Source organism: Perna viridis, chromosome 9 (genome assembly GCF_037379345.1).
Source record: "Perna viridis isolate PV_CMFRI_1.1 ecotype Kerala chromosome 9, ASM3737934v1, whole genome shotgun sequence".
In the NCBI taxonomy this organism is placed as follows: domain Eukaryota; kingdom Metazoa; phylum Mollusca; class Bivalvia; order Mytilida; family Mytilidae; genus Perna; species Perna viridis.
In genome coordinates, this window is record NC_142453.1 from 23,899,649 (window position 1) to 23,911,915 (window position 12,267).

Here is a 12,267-nt window from a genome sequence, read left to right on the forward strand (position 1 = left end):
ACTATTTATTTTAGAACTACGAAACAATACAACTGATATATCTGAGTAAAACATTTGATCTCAAGAAAATGTTACTTGATTCAGGCAGATTTCACTGTTGTTTAAAATGTTTGTATTCGAAATCGTCTCTTTCAATCAATATGTTTGTCATATGACATATGGTTTGGTACCACCTTGACTGTCGGAAAGTTATCACATAATGGAAACAGAAACTAATAGCAAAATATTGAGATAATCTATCATACTTAATTCATTTCTTGTTTTGTTCATTATCAATTATATCACTATGAATTTTGATATTACTTTGACAACGCCCTAAAAAATCAAAGCCAGAATAAAAGGCAATGTGGCACTCGGTGTATCACTAAATTGCCTTAATATCAAAACGGAAACACAATGAAAAATAAAATCTGTGTTTAAATTCGATACTGTTATTACATAATAAATGTTTTAAGTATAGACAATATAAAAATAAAAGATCCAGAGACCATCTCTTGGTATTTCATGTTCTGGGTGCATCACGTACTTGCTATGCAGAGAAAATAAAAAAAGGAATATAGATTCATTGGGATGTATTGGTTTCTTTAATTTATAATGCATTTATCATAGCAAAACGATTTAAAGCCAACTTTTCATTGTTAACATGGATCAGCGCAAATCCTTCATATTTCAACCCGTGCGTTATAAACATGGTATTTTGTGTCATTTTCTAAAATATGCTCCAAATTAGACGTGCCTCTGTGAACTTCTCGATCATTGTCATGTTATATAGAAAAGGCAACGAACAATTTAACTTCTAAAGGCCCCGTTACGGTCTTCAATGAAGGAGAAAACCCGTCCTTTAAAGCAATCTGTAAAAGGCTCCGGAATAAATGTTGTGAAAGAGTAATCAAGGGAACCAAGGTTGTAGCGGTAATCTAAAGAATGTAATCCAGGAACAAAGACCAGACATGGAAAAGAGACATACACAAAAAAGAACATAAAGTAACTAAAATCATACATACAAAGTAACAAAAGCAAATGAGCAACTCGGACTCCACTAAAAACTGGGAGCATAAACCAGGTGCACCGGTAGGGTAATTTGATGTTATTTTTAAGATGCATATGCGGTGCTGCATTATCTGCCATTAATTTTTAAAAAAATGATCAAAATCTGTAAGAAAACTATATAAAGATTCAACAACCCATAAATGGTATCTAAAATATGTAGAAAAAAATAACTGTTACCATATCATTTTCCAACTTACAATGAATTCATTACTTCACTTTCCTTCCATAACTATAATCGTCCTTATACCTAAGTGTAAGGCTATTTACTTCAAGGGGGCATGGTATTTTTTTCGTATATAAATATCTTGGCCAGAAAAAAATATGGAAATAAATATTCTGGCTTCCCCTACCTAGAAATGAAATAATAATTTATACTTCCAGATTCTACTGTACAGTATAATTGAAATAAACAATATAGCCGATTAGCATTTGGTTTTTTTATTAGCAAAATGTTTGAATATTCTGTCCCGATTCAGAATCAAATGGTTATCCCCTTATACACCAGATGTGGAATGTTTAACTTGTTAAATTTTCATTTTGAAATTTCAGTGGGACAAACTGAATTCATATAGAATTTATATTCAATGGTGCTATTAATACGGTAAACCTGGTAATAACAAATTATATGGATGTTTCTGGCTTATAACGTCATTCCTAATGTTGTACCTGCTCTAGATTTCAATAGATGCCATGACAGACTCAAAAGTAGTACATTGTGATAAATTTAATTCTTTTTATTATGGCAAGTACCGGTTCCTTTGGACGTAGACGGGATTTACCATTAAGCCTTTGGCACATATTTTACCTAAATAGAAAGAAAAAAAACGGCAAAAAATATGAAAAGGGTTGGAAAGAAGTGTGCTTTTTTCCTCCTCTATTGAATAGCTTTATTTAATGGGGGGAATTGATATTGTGAATTGCAACAAATCCACAATCCTATAACTTGAACCCAAAGCAGTAAATACCTTTACCTTTATGTTAACACTTGTTGAAGACCTTATGGTGACCATAATCATACCTTTAAGTTAACTCTGATAGCAGAATATTATCTTTTTTTCTCGAATATATGACTTAGCTAAAAACTTTCATTGTCTAAGGGTTAAGAACGCTTTGTTTTAGTCATGAAAAGAGAGTGAAGATTTCGTCATGCCTCAACTTTTAATGTGACCGTTGAATTCCATTTTATCATATGAACATGCTTATATTATATTATTAGATCAATTATAATAAGCATGCAAATAGTAATTTAATGAATTCAAGCCCTTGTTACGGCCTTTTCTATCCTCTCGAATACTATTTCCATTTACCATAAGCTAAGATAAATGTGTAAAACAATTGATATTGATTACTAACAATTATTATATCCTTAATGCTTTACATTTTTTACTATTACAAAACATCATTATATGTATTTATTGTTGGAACGGTTTCGCTAACTATTCTGTTAACACGATTGTTGACTTATTTAAGTGTAAAAGATGCTTGTCAATAAACCACTATTATAGTTTCGGCGATGAGGAATAATTTTACATCTTTCGATGATATCCCATCGATTTGTTAATGTGTTTATAATATCTCCGAGCGATAGATTCGCTAGACCATTAAAGCTGCTCGTTAGTTACTCTTTCCCCGTACCACAGGACCAACTGATACATTTTCAGCCACATTAAAGCAATTTGGATGAATTTTACACTTTGTGGTCCTTCGGTACTTAACACGGTTCATGTTACAATGATAAGTGCCCTGATGAATAAATGCATTTTGTCTCGCGCTGTAAATTAAGTTCGGATTTTCAAATAACTATTATGAAACAGAGCTAATTACTGGATATTTAAGTACCAGTCTTCTTAAAAATTGTGCAAAATGGTTTGTGTTTAGTTTGTTTGATAGTTGTTAAGTTTACATAAAATTGACATTTGTGATGAGAAAGGTGGTGATTTTATGGACTTTTTTTAGGCATTAATACACGACATTGATTTAAAATATTAAATATTCCGTTTTAGATTTGGTTAAGTGATGCGTATATTTACTGACGTTTCTTATCCTTGTACGATTAACAATAGTTGCTAATTTCAAAAACATTCGTAAGTGTAAAATTAAACGTAATCAATTATGTCACAGTGCCTCTTTTTCCTTATAACGTCATATTAAGCTAAAGACCAATTATACATTTATATTTATATTTGTTAAAACGACAAGAGAGTCATATAATATACAGTAAGCATAGTATTGCTTATTTCGTCATTACATTTTAATTGTCATTGTAAATATACATCAATATCGATTTATTTTCAATATATTTCCATTTAACTTCCCGGAGTTATAATTTATGACGAGTAATAAAGTTGTGGACTTGAGTTTACAAAGAAAAAAACAATTATTACATAATTAATAATAAATTATTTCCAAGGTTTATCACACGATTTACTTTTTTCATATTAATAGCACAGACTTTCAATCAAGTTATCAAGCTCCCTAACAGCGTCTGCCATTCGAAGTGACTAGGCGCTGCAGCCAGACTTTTCTAAAAATGCAAAAATCTTGCAAAGTCGGAAAAGCTTGAACGATTTAATGCGACGTTATATGGTTATCAAATAACGTTTGATTGGAATAATGTCCGAGAATTTCGGAAAGTCTGTCTGCAGCGATTAGTGAGAGATGAAAGATTGTCGCTAGCTACCGCATGGATATTTTTAATTTGTAATGTCTAGAGATGACCTGTTCGAACATAAACGTTTATGTCAAGATGATATGCAGATTGGAGAGAAAATATATGAGAAAGAGGTTTTCCGTCGGTTGAAACCTTGTCTTCTTTGTCGAAAACAATGTATTAAAAATGTAACTCGTACACTATTTGGACAAACAGTGACCGAAAATACTCCTTCTAACTTTCGAAATCTTTGGTCTCCACTTGTACCCCGACACATACAAATTTCTGTATGATTTAAAAGTATAAGATGGACAGTAGAGTTAATTAGTTAAATGGACCTTTGTGTTAAGTTTCATATATTAAAACCTTAAATGAATAAATGGAAAATAACTGGTTCGTGCTGACACAGATCAGGAATAGATAATGCAATTCATGATTAACTGACTGATGGAACTTTGATAACAGTCGAACCCAACAAAGAACTTTAAGATGGCAAATAACATGAGCATATGAAGGAATAACAATAATAAATGATTGCACATACATTAAAATCAAGATCCGTAATTTATCATATCAGCTGAAAAAAATACAAATGTGAAACATGTTTCTCAGAAAAGTCAATACTTACAAAAATCTGTGAAATAAGAAATTTAGTGGATTAATAAGTGAAAAGTAATGAATGAAGTTATACTGGGATCAAGATAAATAATTTGTAAATTCAAATGACCACAGAAAGTAGAAACCGACAAACAATTATCACAATACAAATAGCATGTAACCAAAATGGGTGTATTTGGATTTTAATCTACTAACAAATACAAATGTTAAACATGATTCTCGGAAAAATGGAAACAAACAACTCTGGAAAAAAACCAAATAAAGTGGACCGACAAATTGGTAATTAAACTGATGCATGTGATTGCATTGTGATCAATATCAGTTATTTGTTATTTTAACTGACCAGTGGAACTTTGTCGGCATGATTCTTAGAAAACTCGATACTGAATCATTTAATATTTAATTTAAATCGCAAGCTGGTGTTTACTGAAAAAAAACATTATATCATCAAAAAGTTATCGATGTATTCATTTTTAAACTTTACTATTATGGTATGAATATTGATAGAATTAATTGTTGTTGTTCTTTATTTTTTGCAGATCACGTGACTCGAGCACCGTGTTGTCGATTTGCGTGGCTTAAATTTGACGTTCTAGCGTGAGAATCTGACCATGGATTATTTGACTTTTTTATTACATAACAAACGGATAGTAATGTGATTACCTACAGAATTTCATGAAATATTGGCATTAATTCAATAAACATTTTGGTAAGTTTTTTTATATTCAAGTTCATTGAAATACAAAAAATAAGGAAATATTTTACTATTAGGCTTTTTTAATTACATTCGTTTTATTTTCCATTCTTTATATACTTTTTTAGTGTCTGAAGGTTAAATCAAATCATCTTAATTTTATATATGTTAACCGATTTGTAGTTGTAAATTGGTACTGTTTTAGGTGTTCAGTATTATAACGATCATACTTTTGATATACAAGCAAAGTTCTTTGATTGCTCCCATATAACGGGTTTCATTGATAAATCTGTTCCGTTCAAAGTTATTAATTTTATTCCTGGACATTTTCAGTGCCAGTACTTAGATTGTATTTTAAAACAACATTTAGTGAAAACGTTATTTTATGGAAAAGTCCTTTAAACATCGTATTACAAAACAGGAATCATTTTAAATATAATTTTTTATCTATAATCTGTAATCTGTAATTCCCCCTCCCCAGAAGCTTTATTTCATGTATTAAACATGACAGCAACTATGATGTACCTCCCTTGACAAACTTAGATAAAATTTATCGGTGCTGGATTTTGATTCGTGTTTCAATATTTTCAGTACTTCATTTTTTATTCTCTATTTTTTGGTCTTAAACTTTCAAAGTATTTGGTTCTAATGTTGCTGATTAGAGGTTTCAATTAACACATGTACAGAGTTTCCCCAGTGCGTAATATTGGAATACATATTATGCTAAACGTAATTCATTTGAATAGTTTTGATAGTAGGTATTCACAGAATTGATCGCATTATTTTGTGGCGATTCTAGAAAAGCAGAGATCGCTCAGCTTACCGTAAAACATGGTCTACGCTCGAAATTGAACTTTGAATGCAATCTTATGTGAATGAGTTTGTATCTTTTTGGAGGTACGAAAAAGTGCTCTACATCCGTAAAATTCTTACACAAAGTTTTTTTTATTTACCCAAATAAAGACATGTGACTTTTAATGAAGGCTTACTTTGTGAGTGCACTACTGCAAACAAAAAACTTAATCACTTTTTTGTTTAGACACCTCTTCCTAAAACTACAATCTCTTTGAATTTAGACAAAAAACAATAATAGGACTAAAATGGGTTTTAATCTGTTCTTTTTTTAATGCTTTTACTAGATATAATACTGTAATGAAAGATATCCATTGCAATCATAACGATTAAATTAATTCGATATGCATCATTTTCCTTAATAATTTCATTGTCCAAAAACTGCTGAATTTACCCATCATGCATTCAAATTTACCCATCATGCATTCACCACATTTTGTAACAATAACTAATTACCATTGTAGTTTTACTTCATGAGCGATTTTTAAAAACTGTGTCAAAGGATATAAGATAGGAAATCTTGAAGTCAAACAAGTTGTAATATTAAAAGGGTCTATGACATTAAAATACAGCTCCACTTAAAAATCATGCAAATAAAGGAAATGGTGATAGGACGTTGATTTTTGTCATATATCGAAACAACCATAAATCTACATGAAGTCTTACTGGGAATTAAAAAAAATAATAAATAAGAGTTATACCTTATGTTAGGAATGAAATGCGATTAGGCAAAACATTCAGTTGAATAACAATTTATTGAAAATAAAATGATTTATATGGCCAAAGTTTCCCCTATGGTGACCCCATGAATGAGGAAATTGGTCATTTCATGAGTTGACCAATAAGACTGTTAGAAAGGTGTCACGTGACAGCTAAAATTTATCTCCATCAAGCATAAGTCTAATTTTATTACTGGTGATTTTTTTTCTTTTTTTTTTTTTAAAGTTTTTGCGTTGTTTTTTTTTTATTTCTATGTATGTGAAACAACACATTTACCAGCCTTTTTGACATATCACAACTCTAAGATTTTTCCTCCATTCTCAACTACCTACATCACTTATATTGGTTCTCATATCACTAAAAGGTCTTATTAGGTGCATTCAAACTTGCTAGAAATTCGACAAAAAATATTCACTTTCAATCTGTGCATGATTCTTTGACGAACCTTTACTTAAAAGGGCATGTGATATTTAATACAAACTGCGAATACACACGAGCAAAATTATTTCCCTTTCAAAGTCACTACGTCATTAGAAGTTTTACTTGAGGAATATTCCGCAATATATGCATGATATTCAACTATTAGTTTGTACTTATGTATTGAGAAAATAAGCAGAAGTAACGTTGATTATATCAGTAAAATGCTTTAGATCAAATTCCTTCTTTTCTGTTAAAGTTTACCAATTTAAAATCAATATCGAAAGGAAATATTTTCAAATAAGTGTCCCGGTGAGTAAGTTTAATTAAAGCGGGAAAATGTACAACGCACCGAACACCGGAAGTCATATAAAGTGCTCCTGCTTGTAGTCGTACGTAGAACGAATGGTGAAAGGCCGATTTATACAAATGGATAGTTCATTAAACGATTACTCTTTATTTCTTTAACAAAAAGCTTTCTACTTTATTTACGATTTAAAGAAAATAGAAACTTATAACATAAAACTGGTATATCATGATATCATATCACTTTTAAGTAGACCAATCCCTATCAATAAAATTAAAGGTATTTAATGAAGCAATGCTGTGGTCAAAGGACCTGAAGATTCATTCGAATAATAGTTTTCTGGTGACTCATTGACAGATTATGTATTCCTCGTTTTAATTGTTCATTGGAGGTTAGATCAAGGGAACGGTATTACCGTTATATATATACATGTACAATAGGCCAAACATTGCCTTTCTCTCTGAATATCAGAATATAGAATCAAACATCAATCTCCTGCTACACATAGAAGCAAAGGAGAGAGTTATCAGAGGAATCGAGATTTTAGCGGAAATCAAAAGAATGTAATCCAGGGACAAAGACCAGACATGGAAAACAGACAAACACAACAAAGAACATAAAATAACCAAAATAATATATACAGAGTAACAAAAGTAAATGAGCAACTCGGACACCACTAAAAACTGGGAGCATGGACCGGGTGCACCAATAGGGTTAGCATCCTCTGCTTTTCTAGAAACACCCGCCGGGAGAGTATGAACAAAGTTACAGTTTCGTCATTTGATTGATAGTATCCCTGATCAAGAGAACACAGTAACTCTTTGTTGAAGAGTTAAAAGATGTTTACTTTTGTCCAAATTAAGACAAACATAATACTGTGATTTCACATATAGTTTAAACATGTGCAGTTTAACTTTCTAATGCAACGCAACATACATAATAACAGCAAACAATTACAGTACTAACGAAAAAAGTCAGATGTTTTAAGTAGCTGTCTTTGTAAGAATCATGCAAATTCTGCAAAATGTGATACACCCCAAAAATAGCTACATATTTTTATTTTTGTAATTAAGTTGTTTTTATGGGTCTATATTATGAAATGTGTTTTCAATCATTCAAATCTGCCTGGTCTTAGGAGATAATCAACATTGAAAATCCAATAGATTCTATTATATTTGAGTGACATTTACAGAGTTATCTGCCTTACGTTTGAATTCTACAGTGCATTCTATACAATTTTTATCTCCTATGAGCACGGGTTATATGAAAAACCAAATTTTAATTTCTGTTTACTAAAGCATTTTAAACAAGATATCAAAAATAAAAATATGTAGGCTTTCAAACCATGTATCACATTTTGCATGATTCTTATGAGTGCTACTTAAGATAATTTATTGCTGTTGATCTCTTCTTTGATTAAACCTGTTCAATTGTTATAAAATTACACTTTTGAAACATGTTTGAATCGAACTCTGAATAATCCCAAACCTATCTTAACCAGACACTTTAGCACGCCCTTTAGATCAATTTAAGGATGTTGACCTAGGGGAAGGGACACAACTGTTACAAATCATTGAAATGTTTGTCTTTACCATTTTACATCAATCTAATGTAAGCAACAAAGTAACTTGGACTGATTTTATTCTGTTTCAAAGGAAATCTTGAAAGGCTTTGGTGAAATTGTATATAATACAAACATATCACTGGTATAAAGATTTATGTCTATTACCCTAGGTCTACCTCCTTAAATCGATTTTGTACCATGGTAAACCAAACGCCTGAAGCGGTTTTGTTTAGACAGGTTTTACTCTTCCAGGATTTTATGCATCTTAATCGTTTTGTTCATACATGCGATTCAATTAACCATAATCTATGAAATAGGAAACAAAACACAAATTCTGTTATTATTTTCAGCAAATAAGCGTGATTTATCAAGTATTTTGATTATATTGTTTTAGACATTGTTAAAATATTGAACAATTATCGTTAAATAAAACCACAAAATGATATCAATTACAATGCAATAGGAAACTCTGTTTGTAATAATTGAAATATTCTCTTTAGCTTGTTATCAAATTGGTATTTATGATTTATTTATTTTAAAAGTCAAATGTTCCAGAAATGGGTTAGATACAAGATCAGTTCTGTCAGGCCATTGTTCACTATTTTGATTTTATTCCGATTATTCAATTAATCCGAGAAAAATCCTTAGTTAGTTCAAACATGTCAATGAGCCTCAAAACTCCAAATTATGATTGATAATTTTAGTGAATCGTACAGCTTTCAAGAGTCATATACGTTTACTATAGGGAATGCAATAAATGAAATACAAATACTTGTGTCTCGTAATTCTAGCAAGTGGATTAAAATTGACGTGTTCTATTGGACTAAATATACTTTACCACAAATCTTCGATATAATAAAGAGTTGGAACAATACAACCAAGTTTATCCAATACTAGATCAACGTTATTAGGGTCTAGAAATACTGCTATTATTTGATATCGAGATGATACCGAAGCATCATTGTATGATACATTTCCTGTAACAATATTATTTTAGGAACTGATTATGAGAAAATGCCATACTGAGTCTTCTAAGTTCGGTAACTCTGACATTGCAATAATATGTGTACATTGACGGAAATGTAATAGTATTCTGTTTTGAGTGGAAGACGGTGTCGTGTCTTTCAAAATAGTGTGTACGAACAAATGATGAAATGTGGGTCATTATTCGTTTAGAGGTAATAAAAAAGTGGACAATAGTCATATTTAAAAGGTAAAATTGAACTAAATACAAATAAAATGCAAATAAAATGCATAACGAAAAAGAGAGTGAGGCCAATTAATAGTTTGTTGCGCTAATATACTGAGTGAAAACGCAATTATTTTTAAGTAATATATTTCTTTCATCATTGTCAAGTAATGTACGGCATTTTTTAGTTTCAAATCTAGAAAATTTAAAATATGTAGTTGGTCAATATTTTTTATGGGAAGTAAAATCATCCATTGACGTTTCCTCCAACGTATGATTCCATATCATTATTACATTTTATTTAATTTGTTCTTTGTCATTGATTGTACATTTAAGACCCTTTCATTCTACTGCCAACGAAAAGGTGACACAGTGAAAAGTTTGTGTCTCATGTGATACATACCAGTGTCAGCCGCTTACGGGAAAAGGCCTTCGGCAATTATGACTTAATCCATTTTATTTGGAAGATTAGGATAATATATTTTAAACGCTTTTATTTATGAAATCTTGTAATCAACATGCTCGTCAGATATTCGCTTGCAATAAGACAAAAGTACATGTATTTAGTCCTTTTAAAATTTTAGCAATAAGTTTCTTAACAAACTTAGATGAATTACTGAAGTATGTGAAAACTGAAAAATCGGCTTCGGATATTCATAACTTGTTATTTAAGAACAGGGCGCATCATATGTGGAGAAATCTACGTAAAACTTGTCAAAATACTTTAAAATTATTTTAGAAAGATATTAAAGGATGATCAAAGAGAATCATCATACCGAAGTCATCTTATTTAGAAATTCAATACAACTGCATCAATAATTATGTTTTTAATAATATTCTCAATGGGGATTAAAGGGTGTTCCAGGGTATGGGATACCCCTTTGTTGAAAAAAAATTATTTTTATGCATTGACTAAAACAGACTGAAATCTCATTTTTATAGCGCCAATCCCTTTTACAAAATCGCTACATACGTATATTATTCAACAGAAAAGAACAGATTGGATAATAATGCATGGACATATGAAAAACAATCACTAAGTTAAAACTTATCATTGTACCTCTATGCATTTTGAACTGACGCGATTCAAAATTTCCTCCGTTATGTCTCTGAATAGTTACATTTGAATGACTCACAGATCCATGGCACTTTTTCAAAGCAATTCAAATGACAAAGGTTGGTTACAAAAACACGTAGTATCACTTTAAATCAAGGCATTGATAATATTAGTATTACCACAAGTGGATATATTGAATACCAATTCAAGTTTGATAATTATTCATTACACTCAAAAGATTTTAAGCAGGAGTATGGTCATCCATTGATTAAACCATTTACATACCATTTCTAGGATTTTAAATTTCACATTACATGAAAAGATTTAAATATAAATATTCTGAGTTATATTGAATTTTAACGATGAAAATGGTACCAGCTATCTATTAACTTTAGCCTTGATTGTATAGAAAAGCATTAGAAAAATTTGTAACCGCTTTGATATCTGAAGTTATTTGTATAGCCAGATTTTATATTAATTGGAGTTAAATCACAAGTTTCGGCATCTGCATCAGATAAAAGATACTGAGCTTAAATCGACATTGATTTCAGATAGATCTTTGATATTGTGTAAAGTAGTACGTTGAATTTACAATAGCAGAAATAGCAGCAATTGGGATGAGGGCAAGACGGATTTTTATAACATTAGCGTATTCAACAGATGGTAAAGACATAATCTAACGTTTGATGTTTGTTTCACCAACAGGTTTGCATTATGACGTAACGAGTGTACAATGAATAACGCTGACGTTGATTCGAGCCCAAAGACGTTGATCCCGCATGGGGAGGTAACTCCATACGGTAAGTAGGAATTATCAAACAGAGAAAAGAAATGGCTATTTAAGTTTTTTGTTATAGTTGTCAATAAGAGAAAGAGAAGGAAAAGGCGAATTTCAATTTTTCATATTTGATTTAAATTAGCTATTTGTGAAAGACAGAATGTTGTGATGAGAGCCAGGAAATGCCCTCTTCAATCAGTTTACGCATTAGTGCCATAAAACCTTGAATATACTTAAGTGCGACAATTTTTTTATCTTCTAACGATACTTCATTTAGAATCTTTAGATTTTATTATCTCATGATATGCTGTTTATAATATTCTCAGACGTTAGTGTTTAACATATTTGAGAAAAATTGCCAGACTGCATAC

At 30.8% G+C, this 12,267-nt stretch overlaps 1 protein-coding gene across 4 annotated transcripts in view; it reads left to right on the forward strand.

The window, feature by feature from the left end:
* Positions 1–12,267, forward strand: part of LOC148607426 (sodium-dependent dopamine transporter-like) — a 58,621-nt gene that overhangs the window by 17,347 nt on the left and 29,007 nt on the right. For 3 of the 4 annotated variants that reach the window (XM_088547275.1, XM_088547272.1, XM_088547273.1), the window contains exons 2-3: positions 4,858–5,027; positions 11,824–11,918. In XM_088547275.1, coding sequence (XP_088403401.1) covers positions 11,852–11,918 — 67 coding nt within the window. In that variant the 5' untranslated portion in view covers positions 4,858–5,027; positions 11,824–11,851. Of the gene's footprint in view, positions 1–4,857; positions 5,028–9,915; positions 10,086–11,823; positions 11,919–12,267 lie in introns of those variants that run through there. The other variant, XM_088547276.1, reaches the window with a different exon arrangement.